The sequence below is a fragment of the Halichoeres trimaculatus genome, unplaced genomic scaffold, assembly GCF_033239565.1.
Source record: "Halichoeres trimaculatus isolate MK-OKI-2021-1 unplaced genomic scaffold, fHalTri1.1 fHalTri1_scaffold_14, whole genome shotgun sequence".
NCBI lineage: Eukaryota > Metazoa > Chordata > Actinopteri > Labriformes > Labridae > Halichoeres > Halichoeres trimaculatus.
The window spans coordinates 20,592,024-20,607,230 of NW_027437192.1; the positions used below are offsets into that span (position 1 = coordinate 20,592,024).

The 15,207-nt window shown below is 39.0% G+C and overlaps 1 protein-coding gene across 1 annotated transcript in view; it reads right to left on the bottom strand.

Moving 5' to 3' along the window:
* Nucleotides 1–15,207, bottom strand: part of necab1 (N-terminal EF-hand calcium binding protein 1) — a 37,532-nt gene that overhangs the window by 20,938 nt on the left and 1,387 nt on the right. The window contains exons 2-5 of the mRNA XM_074686931.1: nt 14,247–14,271; nt 10,930–11,038; nt 6,180–6,205; nt 5,797–5,894 (exon numbers count right to left, since the gene is read on the bottom strand). Coding sequence (XP_074543032.1) covers nt 5,797–5,894; nt 6,180–6,205; nt 10,930–11,038; nt 14,247–14,271 — 258 coding nt within the window. The remainder of the gene's footprint in view (nt 1–5,796; nt 5,895–6,179; nt 6,206–10,929; nt 11,039–14,246; nt 14,272–15,207) is intronic.

Consider the following 15,207-nt stretch of genomic DNA (forward strand, 5'->3'; position numbering starts at 1 on the left):
GAGAAGCTGATGTAAAATAAATCAAACTAAATGACTTGTTGGAGAGGCATCATTTTTCTGCATACCTAGACCACAACAGGGGGGGTCGAGTGTTGTTATTCTGGATCTAATCACTGGTGATGCTGGGTAGAACAGGGTTTGCTGTTTGCACACTGCACCTGCTCCTACAGACGGTTTGTGCACTCGACTAACAATGAGGGTCCGAGGGGAAATAATAATGAGTCAGACTGGAGGATGATGAATGCATGAACATGGATGTATGAGTGTGGAAAGGTGTGTGTGATCAAGAGGGGCAAGGGGTTATTTCTGGTTAAAAAGTGCCTTCAGGAGGCTTCTAAAATGAAACCAATGTTTGTCAGACTTTGAATGAGAAGAGACACACACGCAGATTTATTTTGAGTTTGTTGAGCAGCAGTCTCTCAGTGAGAAAGCTGAACACTCTGGGATACAGAGCAGATTATTAGTCACAAGTTTTCCCTTTGGCCTTCTTCTGCAGAATGTCTGACTGAAGACTGAACAGCTTGTCTTTAAAGTAAGACCTAACAACCTGAACTTTGTTTACACTGACAACATCACAAGTAATATCTGCTGTGAGAGATGATGTTTCAGAAACCATCAACAGTCATTGGTCCCTGGGTACTGTTTGATCCCTTCACATTTAAGCACACACAACCACTCACACACTCACACAAGTGCTTTTTTTAAACAGAGAGTGAGTCACGACTAAAAAGGTCATTCACCTGTCTATCACCTGAGTCTAGATTGCCTCCTTGGATTTCTGCCTACAGTCATGTGTGTCTATGTGAGACTGCCTGACTACTTTGCATACATTTAAAGCAGCTTAAAGCCTGCATGAGTTATTACCTTTCTGCTTTCTTCTTGTGATCAGTCATTGTTAGTTATCCTAAAGGTCAAAGAAGTGCTGCAGCTGTTTAAGTTTCTGGGCTGAAAATAAGATTACGCCAACAGAGCCTGAGAGAGTACACACTGTGCACAACAATAACAACTCCCTTTGGCTTTTAATTAGCATTTCTAACATCTTTGTAGCACATTATGATGTAATGTCAATAATAAGATTCTACTACCACAGTTTGAGAAATAAGACTCGACTATGATAGCTCAACATAAATTCTTCTTCTCTGATGTTTTAAAAGCTACAGGCTTGGTTGAAGATACCAATTCACTGCATCAGGCAGAAATGTGATTTCACTCCTGTGCAATCTTTATTAAAGCCAGTGAATTTCTCATAACCATCTGCTGGATGTACACACTGGCTAGCTGAGTCTCTGTACACAGTGCTGTCTCTTCAAATGTAAGAAAAAGAAAAAAACTCACAAATTGACATACAGCTGAATTTCTAACTTCCTAAGACCTGATTTTAGGGGTAGTATCAAGAGAAGACAACTTTTAATAATAATAATCCAGTTGCAACTTGAGTTTTCTTCTAGGGTGGGAAAACAAACTCCGAGCACCATGGAAAAAAATAATCAAAGTCACAGTATCTGGCAAAGTTCTCTGCGAAAAGTTGACTACATTCACCTCCAAACATTTCAGAGAAACACTATCTCCCATAAAATCACCACTAGCTTTGACCCCCTTGCACAGGTAGATCAACTGTTAACTCTGAAACAGCACTTTGCCCAACCTGCAATTACAATTTTATCACATATAAAACACGGATAAAGACATTAAAGTCCAAAATGCTTGCAGATAAAACAAATCAAAGAGCAAAAGTTTGGCAACTTTTTAAAAATTCAATAGACTTCAACTTATGGCATTTTTGCCGCCCCATGTGGCAAAAGTGGTGCCTATTTGCTTTGTTTCTGATGTGTTTCAAAACAAAAACATTTTTTCTGCTCTCTCACATCAGGCACATGTATCATCTTCTGTAAATTACTGTGGCGATAGTTCAAGGCGTTAAAAATGACTAGCTTCAAGTAATCAGCCTTGTTTCTGAACGCCTTGTTTGCCTTTTTGCATCTTGAGTGACTGACAATATTAATTCAGCCTGTTCCATGATCAATGAAAAATTCCTCATTGAAGCCATAAGTTAGTCGGATGCTAGCGAGCGACAGTTAGCGTCTTTTAGTGAACTAGACATCCCCACAGTAGTTAAGGCTATGTTATTCAAAAATAAAAAGCTAACATTTTAATAATAGGGCATGGTTTGAATTTGTGATGTGACTACCTTCATTTGATAAGCATTGATTTCTCATAGATGTAGATCAAACTTGGCCAAGGCAGTGTCACCGACTCTTGGTGTAAGTTACTCATTTTACAGCTAAATCATAGCGGGAGCTTCTAATATTCATTTCATTTTTCTGAATAAAAGAGCATTGTGCAAAAAAAACCCTTCTAACTCTATCAGCAGGTTGGAGCTGCTAGAAAAGAAGTCAAAGCAAAAGGAGGTTGTCTATGTGAACCCGTAAACAGCTTTGGCAGGCATAGCTGTGTGTAATGAAAGTGTGTCACAGATATGAAACACACGCCCAGCTCTGGCTTAGATGTGAAAAACGGTTCCAGCACCCACGCACTATGCACAGATTTTTCATATGGTTATACATTATCAGCTTGCGCATATGTAAGCTCACACACACACACACACACACACACACACACACACACACATACACACACTTCTGGAATAGACCCCAAAAACATGCATGTTGCCTGCACTCTCAAACAGGTCCACAGCCAGAGACCACCACCCACTCACATAGGTATAGATCTGAACAGAGACGGCTGAGCTTTACTCTGTGACTAACACGACATTTACTCTCCTCCCGTGCAAATATTCCCTAAACCCAGCAGGTCAAATGTTATAACTCACTCTTCCTGTAACTATGACGTCCTATGACTCACAGAAGTCAAAGTGCTCATCTATGGCTTCAAAAGCACTTTGTGGAAGGAAAAATTCTGAATTAGGTTTCAAGGAAAAACTCTTTGAGCAAAGAGCTCCAGTGAAGACATCAGTAGTCCAGTGATTTTATTTTGTTTACGCATTTATCAGTAGCTGCTTAGTTCCTCTCATTTTTGGATAAACAGTTTATTAGAGCCTGAGCCCCAAAAACTGAGGAAGGCTGCCTTTTGAAACCCTCAGGATTCTTCTTCTTTCTTTTTGTGCCTCTAGCCCCAAATTACGTGCCTTCAGTGAGCTAAAAACGTACCGACACATGCCGCAAAATTCAGTTATGCCAAAAACTTAATGACTCGAGTGCTTTCAAATAAAATGTGCTCTGTAGCGCCACCTAGAGAGCCTTGAAATCTTAAAAAAAAAAGTGATTACATTTTGGGTTTTATTACATTTCTCTATCATTACATTTCAGGCTTAGCACATTTGTTACATTATGGGTCAATGTTACATTTTGTGCTCTGACAAGTCAGTATCAGAACACTATTTTTGTTGTCACTAACACACATGGTAAGTTTCTCTATAATGATTGGTCACAGCGCACCCAAAGGCATTGGCTACTGTTGCCTTGATTGCTGAACTGAATCAAATAAATAAAAATAACCATTTTGTTAGGCCTACCAATTTAGCATGCTGACAGAGCTTCAAAATTTGCCACAATATTTACCAATATGATGGGAACAGAAACTAACAGTTTTGAATCACTGTCAAAAACAAGAAGTAAACAGTGCAAAAAGTAGTTATATGAGACTTCATTGCCCGCTCAGAAATCGGAGCCGAACTTGATGGACATGTACTTCTATGAAATGCTCCTCCGATTAAAACAAAAGGCGATTCATTTTGACTGGGAGAGCTACTTCTATGACTTTGATTTATTTTCTTTAGCCTTGTTCATTTGTTCATCCAGTCTTATTTCCATATTTTTGTATGATGTTTGATGTACTCTTGTGGTCTTCTTTCACTGCAAGCTATTTTTAATCCATTCAAAGTCAAAACATTTACCGAACAACCCCCTCTATCTTTACCACCACAGATTATAGACAATCCAACCAGATTTGGATGTCATCATGTATTACCTCTGTCTGTGCTCAAATTATACTCCCACTGGCATCTGAGCAGCATGACTCCCACTCTCTGTTTTTCTGAAGGAGCCACAATCAGGCTGGTCGTCTCCAGTGAGGATCTGAGAGGCGATTTGAGCTTCACAGCATGTGTCACACGTGTGGGACACCCATGTCCTATCTTTTTCCCAGATTCCCATTTTCAAGAAGATCTTTGTTTACCAACAAAGCCAAAAATCAAGCATTGTGTTGGCTCTGGCAAAGTCAAGTCACAAAGTCAAGCTTAGTCCACAGAACATCAGCTGCTCTCAACACCAGCCCCTTTCGCTGACAGCTCAGCTGATTATATCCACACATCTAATTGACAAATAGCAAAAAAGATGCTTTACTCAAACTCCTTCAGCCAGCTGACTCATGCAGCTTCTCAATTTGTAACCCACTTCTACCCTGGCTCTTCCTTTTAACCAGTGTTATGTGTATTTTCACTGATGCTCGCTCTGTTCTGTACTCTGGTGGTCTTTGCTGCTGCTCTCCCTGCCTTGACTTTTCACAGAAAGAGACTGGAGGTGTGCTCTCCCTGCATCAGGCTTTGGCATTCCACATGGTCTGTGACTCCTTGGTAAAGCATTGTTTCCAACCACAGAACAAACAGACATTTTTATGTAGCTAACAGCTTTAATTTAGTGATTAAAAAACGCTAACTTGTCTGAATGAACAGAGCTAAATGCTGCTTCCATTGCCAAAATGCACACACATGTTTTTAATGGTGTCAACTGTTAATTAGTCTACTAAGCAGGTTTATTACTTTAATATTATCAGTTAGGTAAATCTTATTCAGGATCGGATCAGGGTTCTTAGAATTATAGTTAAGTTTAAACCATACATGCCAACCCTCCCGATTTTCCCGGGAGACTCCCGAATTTCAGTGCCCCTCCCGAAAATCTCCCGGGCCCAAAATTCTCACGAATTTCTCCTGATTTCCACCCGCACAACAATATCGCCACACCATTCTTCTCTTCTGACCGTGCGCCGCTGTAATAACAGTTACACCTCGGCTCGAAGTCAAGCACGGCAAACAGAACAGAAGAAGAAGAAGAAGAAGCAGAAGAAGAAATAAGTAAGAAGAGAAAGTACTCGTGTAAATTCCAGAATGAGTGGAAAAGAGAATTCCCCTTTATCCGGGACAATGCAAAGGGGACGGGATATGCTACGTGCACATTTTGTAGATCTGACTTTTCAATTGAACACGGCGACAACTCATCAATATGACGACCCCCCCCCCCCCCCCCCCCCCCCCCCGCCTTGCAAATCTCCCGAATTCTGAGGTCTCAAGGTTGGCAAGTATGGTTTAAACTATGTTTTACCCTTTGAGTAATTTGAGCTCACGTTAAAATAATAACCTCCATTATAAAAAATGAAACTCAATGCAGAAAAACTGCAGTTCATCGAGAATACACTTGAGGCTATCTTCTGATGTACTGTAAACCACATAAACACCCATTCAGAAAGCCTGATCTCTACAGCAAAATTATGCGATACGATTTTTGTATCAAGACCTGGCTGACAGACGGGCACCCTGTAGCTGTTAGCAAACATGCTAAAGAGTCACATTATCTTCATGCCTTTATGTCACATTAGGTCGACCCCAGTTAGGCTGGCTGAGCATTTCCAATGAGGCATCTGCTGGAGATCGGCAGTTTCACCGAGATAAAGTTAATTTATTACATTTTTATCACTGTATATCAGTTTTCTAGAACAGTTTTCAGTTTATAAAGATTCAAAAAGACTTTTCTGTGGCACGGTGTCTGTTTTTCATCAACTTACCTTCTTTGTTTTGTCCATGGCTGTCAATATCGACATGTTCAGGTCTTCTAAGGCACCCAGAACCTTTTCATATTCACCAAGATGCTGGGAGAAATATTCTTTGTAGCAAGAAGACAAGAAAGAGAGAGGAAACATTTCATGAGCTCCACTGCCTGGTTGGGGTTGTAGGTGTTTTGTTGTTGCAGCATTGGTGTGACACCTCAGTCACACAGCCTGTGGGGGTTTGGCCACAGACCATGTGACCACATCTGACATGGTTCTTTACTTCCATGTGAAAACGTCACATAGTGTTTTAGTCTGTGGTGCTCCTGAATGTGAGTTATAATAGTAGGAATGAGCTGTTATTGTTTTCAAATATTGTGTTGTATAAGGGGTTTACTTACCACAGAGTTCATCCGTGTCCACGTTGCTGCAGAATAAAAAAAAGGAAAAAGATTTAAAGAAAAGTTTTCACAGGTAGTTCTGATCTCTGGGGAACAGTTTAGGTAATGAATTCAGTCTGTGATAGCTAGTGAAAGTAAGGAATATGTCATGAATAACTTAATTAGTTGGAGTTTCTTCTCTGGGGTGGCTTTAGGGACCAATTGGCTGTGCAGTGAATCCCTAAACAGGCAACCCCTTCACAAATTTAGACTTTGTGATACATGCCCATGCATAAGTAGATCTAAGGAAAGAAGTTTAATAAAAAGGGGGAAAGAGAGACATGAAGGTGAAGTGGTAGAATCAGGGAGAATCAGACTTTGTACATGTCATTCATGAAACCAGAAGGAGACATTTTTTAAGAGAGGCCTGGGAAACACTGGTTTAAACTCTGTTGCACACAGGCTTTAGCTGTTGCTCTCTACGGGGCAAAGTGACGAAGCAATCAATCTTCACAAACAGGAGAAAACACTTAGAGGACAGACAGAAGCAGAGGGGGTAAAACAGAGGTGAGACATGAACTGACTAACGGAGCAGAAAGCTCTGACTTGTGTTGCTTGAAACTTTGTGGCTCTGACATTTTTGCCTTTAGAGCACCTCAGATTTTTGAGGCATACTCAACAGTAATATACAATGTAACATGATTTTACAGTAAATTAATTAATTACAGAAATGTTACATTTTTTTAAAACCCTGTCAAATAAATATCACTAAAGTCCTATCACAGAAATTCCTCTGAGAAGGTGTTGGATTACTTTTTCAATTCTCCAAAGAATATTAGATGTTATATACAGTGGGGGAAATAAGTACTGAATGCGTTAACTTTTTTCTCATCACATTTATTTCCAAAGATGCAATTCAAACTAAATTTCTCCCAGACATTGGTATCAACTCAAACAATCCACACATGAAAAGAAATCACAACATTCAGGTCCATAAATAATGATTATGTGGAATTAAGTACGATAACACAGGAAAAAAGTATTGAACACACAAACTGAGACTCATCTAATACTTAGTGTAGAAGCCTTTGTTTGCAGTGACAGCTTCCAGAAGCTTCTTGTATGTTTTAACTAATGGCCCACACTGCTCAGGTGTGATTTTGGCCCATTCCTCTGCACAGATTGTCTTTAAATCTTGAATATTCTTTGGTGCCCTCTGGTGAACCCTTTTCTTTAGTTCTTTCCACAAATGTTTAATTGGATTTAAGTCAGGTGATTGACTAGGCCATTCTAACAGATTGATTTTCTTTTTTTCAAACCATTTGAGAGTCAACTTTTCCATGTGCTTTAGATCGTTGTCCTGGAAGAACCAACCACGTCTCATCTTCATCATCCTGGTGGATGGCAGCAGATTCATATCAAGAATTTCCCCATACATGGCTCCATTCATTGCTCCGTCAGTTATATGAAGTTTGCCAACACCATGAGATGAGAAACAACCCCATGCCATGATGCTTCCACCTCCAAACTTCACTGTTGGTGTAGTGTTTTTTGGGTGATATGCAGTGCCATATCTCCCCCAAACATAGAGGAGCCAAAATAGTATGACAGCTGAAAAGTTCAATTTTGGTCTCACCTGACCAGACAACATTCTCCCAGTATTCTACAGGCTTGTCAAGATGCTGTTTAGCAAACTTTAACAAGCTTCAGCATGCCTTGTCTTGAGGAATGGAGACTTGTGGGCTGAGCGTCCATAGAGGCCATGGCGGTGGAGTGTATTGCCTATTGTTTTCTCTGTAACAATTGTACCTGCTGCCTCCAAGTCTCTCTGGAGTACTTTCAGGGTGGTCCTTGGCTCGTTGAGTACTCTTCTGATTATCTTTCTGACTCCCTGGTCAGAAATCTTCCAAGGAGCTCCTGTGCGTGGCCTGTTGATGGTAAGGTGGTGCTTCTTCCACTTGTGAATAATGGCTCCAACGGTGCTGACTGGAATATTCAGGTGCTTTGATACAAGTCTGTAACCAGTTCCATTCTGATGCTGAGCAACAATCAGGTTGTGAATGTCTTCAGAGAGCTCTTTGTCTTTAACCATCATGAGATGTGTCGTATTTAACTGCTTGGTGAAAAAACTACCTTTTTTAGAGGACCATCAATTTGCTCTAGCCCAGCTGATGTTGGTTTGTACTAATTGGAAGTTCAAGTAATAATTACTGACAGATTTCAGGTGGTATGGTATTGTATGCATTTCCTTGTCAAAGTATACAGCCTTTCCATGGTGTGTTCAATACTTTTTTCCTGTGTTATAGTACTTAATTCCACAAAATCATTATTTATGGACTTGACTGCCATGATTTCTTTTCATGTGTGGATCATTTGAGTTAATACCAATGTCTGGTAGAAATTTCGTTTGACTTGCAGCTTTGGAAATAAATGTTTTGAGAAAAAAACTGACGCGTTCGATACTTATTTCCTCCACTGTATAAGATTAGACACAAACAAGCCAGCTTTAATCAAATGCGAGCACAGGATTCTAGCTTTGGTCAGTCCTGCGTTACCTAAGCTGTGGTTGCTTTCCTACAGCAGGATTCAGCAAGAGAGGGAAATGCTGCCCACAGAAAAAAGGCTGCAAACCCAGGAGTAATAGGTGCTCATTATGAAAAAATCATTTTCCCCAAAACTGCAGCAGCTCCCAGTTGAAAAAAGTGTTTAATGACATATATTGAATGAAAATTATTGATTTTGCCCATTCAAACCTCCTTGAGTCCAAGAATCGAGAAAGTGTACTTGAAAGGGAACGTTGGAACCAAATACATAAGTTAGCCTGTGTAATGAATCAGGTTTATTGATAAAATGTTACAGTGGCTGTAGTAATTTATTTCTGAAATAAAGGAGTGCAATGTGATCATGGTTTGTTGATTTTGCTCTCATTAATTTATGCTTGGGTGTGAAAGACACTGCCTGCTATGGTTGATGGATTGAAAATGAGGGTTTCATAAGGTTAATCACTTCTGCGACGTGGTGTCTGTGCAGCTGCTCTTGTGCTACAGTGGTACCAGCTGATCATCTGGTTTATTGTTGCTGTGTTGGGTGGTTGAACTGTGGTAGTTTGTCTAAGAGAAAAGACATGTAGGTTTTCTTTTTTAAACGAGTATAATTCTCTCTTTACTCTTTAGGTATGTGACATAAGACAGGAGGACAGGCTGACAGGAGAACAAAGGGACAGGGTTGACAGGAGTCTCCTGTGTCCTGCTGAGGGAGCTAGGCTGCCTGGGGCGCCTCTCATCACATCTCAGTCTGCTTGTCATCACTTGTGTGACACAGAGCTTATGCGTAAAGAAAACCCTACAAGTGTGTGGCCTGATTCCTCTGGATAATTATAACTATTCTATATAGTATGTTGTCAGTTTCACATAATACAAACAAATGAACAAATACACACTCTAAAAACACCAGCATCCAACTTGGTGAGAAGGTTTTTCCATTACACATAGTCATGCATCGAGCTGGGACGATATGTTTTTCTCCAGGTTGGTTTTTTTTTTTTTACGATTCTTGTAGTGCTGATTCAAATTTAATTAGCGTTTCTTCAATAGCTCCAATTTTTAGTTTGCTTTTTTAACATCAGACTATGTAAAAGGTTAATAATGGTGATGATGATGATAATGTCTACAGGCTACATCATGGGCCATATTTTCCCCAAAAATGACCATTTAAATTAGAGAACAACAACAAAAAAACTATAAAATTTTGAACACCCAAAAAAAAAAAAAAAAAAAAAAAATCACAATTCAAGATCATTAAACAAATAAATCCCGCTAGTGAGATACATTGATTTTTTTTTTATCCCACACCCAGTTGTGCAATTTGAATAATATTATTAAGTAAATTTTTTTGGGGGGCTGAATCTACCATCAAGCAAGTTCAAAACCCCTTCTATCTATTGGTCAGCAAGCAGCATTTGTTGGGTTTTTTTCTTTCATCATTTGCAACAAAAACCTGTCTCACTGTGATGATCCATCCAGACAATTGGCCTCGTCCACCAACAGTGCATCTGCACAAATTTGTACCTGAATCTGGCGAACACGCTGTTGGTGAATTTATAAATAGGTAGAAATGTTTTTAGCTTGTGCTTAAAATTAGTGCATATGAAAAATCACTGTTCGATTCATGACACGTTCGTTCTAGCCAATTTTCTTCACTGTATGCCCTAAAATAAGCTCCAACTAATCAGCTGGTTTGGGCAACAGATGAGCCAATTCATGGCACTCTTGGTGAGAGTGGTTGATGATTTCATTGACATCAAATATGTGACATTTAGATATGTACATTGTCATAATTTTGACTACAAACTAATTGACAAATTAAAGATTCAATATTCAAAGTATGATAAGGGGGAAAAGGCATCAATAACATGGTTATTTAATAAATTCAGTTAAATCGCAGTTTTTATTTTTGAATTCTATAAAAGGCTTTTGTAATGAAAGTAGTCTAAATATGTCACGAATCTAGAAAAAAAAGTATGAGTTTTCATTTTCTGAGAAAGTTGGTCATCTTCATTCTTGTATACCCAAGGTTTGAAGAAGTCCTGTTTTTCGTCACAGTGTGAGAATACGTTTGTGCTTTAAAAGTTTGTGTGCATGCTGGTTGAGGCACCTATTAGTGTATTTGCAGTTTGCACTGTCAGTGAATGAGGCCCAATGGGATGTTTGATAGCTGCCTCTCTGTACCAAGTGGATTATAATAAGATAGATGAAGCTGCTCATTCACTCACTCTGTGTTATGGGTGTCGATTGTGTGGAAGAGCTCCTTCAATTCATCAGCTGTCAAAACACCGTCAGAGAAGTAGGCTTTGAATTCATCAAAGGACAGTTTTCCGTCATCTGGGGAAAGAGAGAGCATAAAAATGCAGCTTGTCAACACGCTGTCAGGACTGCAGCATCCAGGGAGGTTTGGAGGCCAAGCTGATGTAGAATTACACCTGTGTGACTTAAAGGTAGGGTCTGCAGGAGCTTCCTAAAAAATAAAATGTCAACTTTTACAGGAATGATCCTGCACAATCGTCTCCTATGGACCTCTATATATGACGGTAAGTGCCTGTGTCAGCCCCAAGCCCTCTCCTCAGCCTGTATGTTGATGTTTTGATTGTATCGGGCGTTTCTGGGAAAGAGTACAAGTGTGGTCACATCAGCTAATCACAGAGCGCCCACTATGGAAATGACTTTGCATGATGATTAGTGAGTGGAAGAAGCTATCCTGAGCGGCAACGATAGCGGACGTAGCACGGAAAACGCAAGCAAAATAAAACAAAACAACAGATAAAGCTTGTTACTAAATGAGGGTGAAGCTTGGCTGGACTTTCACTCACTTTTAGGCACTTGGAGAGCAGCATGGGACGAAGAACGATGGCATTTGGCTTTCTGCTAAACAGGTATGTGTCAAATAACCCTTGTGCTAACATGCTAAGTCAGATGCACGGCTCTCGAGTCTCTCCCACCTAGAAACGTGATGCTACAGGTAGTCAGTAGGCTAGTGACTGTTCATGTAGTCACAGTCGGAGGATGTGGATGTGTGCTGCTGCTGGCACTGATCCCAGGAGGAGGAGCCCAGTTTGAATTTGTGTTTACTAACAAGTAGCAAATATTCCTGCAGACCCTTCCTTTAAACCCTGTTATGTAAGATGTAAATTGAGTCCACAAGCATGTGGTCTGGTTTTTGTTGTTTATATAATTCTTTGTTGGGTATGGTCCACGAAAGTCTACACAGAAAATCAGTCTGGATGGAGAGCAAGGTTATAATAGTTAACTAAAATGAAACTGAAAACGAAAACTAAAATTTAAAATACATTGCAGTTAACTCAAACTAATAAAGACTAGAAAAGAAAACAAAATCGATAAGTAAATTAAAACTGTATCTTGTGTTCACAAAACTAACTGAAACTAACTAAAATGATAGAGAAAATTCCCTTAGTTATACTTTTTAACAATATTAATAGCCTTTAGGATTTAAATTAATTCAACACATTTTCCCAACCAATTTTACGACAGTTTTCGGCAGTTGTCAGCGCCGTACGGCACCATCACAACAACTTACTGGGACGTGCTTGTTTACTGCACTGACTGGCTGTGCGCTGTGCTGCGATGAAACGTAGTGGAGCAATGAATTAGAGCATCTGTAATAGTTTAATTTCATGTGAGTCTGAATTTATTGTTACAGAGTCCAAGTTTCTAATTATTTAAGCTCATATTATATTGTTTTATATAGTTCATGTTTTTATTATTTTTATTTAATTCATGTTAACATTATTTTCTATAATTTATGTTTATATTTGTATATTAAGTTTATATTATTTTCATGTGTTTAAGGCAGCAGCCAACAGTTCAGTATCAGCATTGACTGAGCAGTGAGCACTATGTTGAACTGGAACTAAACTAAAACTAAACAAAAACTAAACAAAAACTAAACAAAAACTTAACTAAAACTAAACTAAAACTAAACTAAAACTAAGCCTTGTTGCAAAAATTAAAACTAAATAAAAACTGGAATGCCCGCTCCAAAATGAATTAAAACTAAACTATAATGGGAAAAAAATGTCAGAACTAACTAAAACTAAACTATAATGGAAAAAAAATTGTCAAAACTAACTAAAACTAAACTACAATGACAAATACAAAACTATTTTAACCTTGATGGAGAGCAATGAAGTGCATGAAGAGAAGTATTGACCAGAAGTCCTTTGTTTGAAATAATGGTTCCGTTTTCAGAATCTTGAATAAGTTTAGCCTATATTTGATTTGTGGGATAAAATAGAAAGAGGGATGAAAAGGAGCATCTTTAAGGACTTCTAATAGTGAAGGATACATTTAAGTCATCATTTTTGTGCTCCGAAGCACTATATTTATGATAAAAAATAACAAAGGCTGTACAAAATATTCATGAGGTGAAAATCAACACAATTTCCAAAGAAGCAGCCCCAAATATGAATGTCCTGCAGCAAAACAAAGATAACCAACCAAAAACAGCACATTCTTCACGCAGCTGTGGCTCCTGTGTTTTCCCTCTACTAGTGGGGGATGAGGTGGCTGAAATTTAAATGTTCACTGCTGACCTGCTGCTCTCGAGGTGATGCGCACTGTGACTGTCATGTCACTGTGGATGCTGTGGGCAAGAGCCTCTTTTGGAGGATGTGAAAAGGAAAACACATGCACATAAATTGAGGTGAGAGTGACTCACTGCAGAAGAGCTGGATGAGAGGGATAACTAATGAAACTGCCAAGTTAGCGTTAATGGCTTCATGTCTTGCTTCATGACCAAACTCTGAGATGTTCATATAATGAATAGTTAAAGCCTGTCATGCCAAGTTAATAATGAATGTGAACAGCTATTTTTGCCATCTGATGTCAAGGGTGAGGGGTGATGCAGTCTAGTTTCAGCATATTCCTGGAGTTCAAGCAAAGGAAAAATCAAAGCACATTGTTATCATAAGAATACAAGTTCTCCACCAGAGATGAAATAACACATAATGGCAAAGATTATCTGGAGGAGGCTTCTTTAAGAGCTTCATACGGGTTTTCATACTGTGGTTTAGTGCATGATTAACTCTTTTATGCAGCTACATGCTTGACATTTTTCAATCCCCTGTGAGGACCCATCTCTTCCAAATCGTCTTTGATTTAGGCTGACCTCTCCTCCTCTTGCCTATTCTGTGTTTCATAGTCTGGCAGGTCTTCTTTTCAAGTCCATAACTTAGATCAGCCAGTATATCAAACTATGGGTAATATCAACTCTTCTAAATGAGAAAGTGTCTTCAAAACAAATCCTGAACTACCTGCTCTACTCCTGGAAGTTTATTAGCATGTGCTGATAATTAAAACATCCACCTGATGCACATTTTAGGCCTCCTTTATTATTAGTCTGTAATTGAACCTCAGTGGGCATGGTCAGTTTCTGTTTCCATGGAAACTGACACAGTATCAGCAGACAGTCATGATCAGAATTCCATTGAGAAGGAACATCTTTTTTTCACATGAAAGGCAGAGGCTTTAGTAATGAAAGGGAGAAAAGAGAGTGTTTGTGTGAGTGTTTATTTACCGTTTTTATCAGCTCGCCGCAAAATCTGGATTGAAGAAAGAAAAAGAAAAATGTCAAAAAGGTTTCACAACATCACTGTTTGTGTTTGTGTGTGTGTGTGTGTGTGTGTGTGTGTGTGTGTGTGTGTGTGTGTGTGTGTGTGTGTGTGTGTGTGTGTGTGTGTGTGTGTGTGTGTGTGTGTGTGATTGATCACACTCTCAAAGCAGCGCGTCATTTAATTATTGATAGTCCTGTCCCAGGGTTCGAAGGAGATGAAAGGCATCCTGGGAATGACCACATCAGCTCTGAAAGGGTCAAACCGCCTTAAAATAGGTTCATTTACTTCTTCTCTTGTCTCACAATTTAAACTCAGTTTACAGATTATTGCTAATCTGTAATCTCTTGCTAAATTTGACGTCATAATGTGAAATGTGCATAATCACAAACCAAAAACATGCCGTCCAAAGAGAGCAAAAATAGCCTCCTTATTCAGATTTTCAGCGCTTGGGGGACTTCAGCCCTGCTACAGATGAATAAAAACATGATGACAAATATCCACCCACCTTCCTCGAGCACTACGCAGTCTGTCATTTGTAATGGCCACACATGATTTGTTTTAAATGTTCTGCAAACCAGTTTTTAAGTGTTGCTTCTTTTTCCTGTTATATCAGCCGTTACCGCAGATTTGTCAGTTTATAATGTAGAACCTAAATAATACAAAAGGATTTTCCTCTCAAAGGATTCACAGAAATTAATTTAGCAATGCCACCACCTAGATAAAAGTAATCACACAAGTGCATAAGAAAGATTAGTAATTAAAGTAAGACACTACCTTTGATTTAAAAATGGCTCCTTTTTGAAATTCAACTACAACAGAATCATAAGCAACAAATTAAAAAAGACTATTATCAAAATCAAACATCAGGCAGTTTTTGCTTCTGAAAACTGAGAAATTGCAGCTCTTTCTTTTCTATGATGTTAA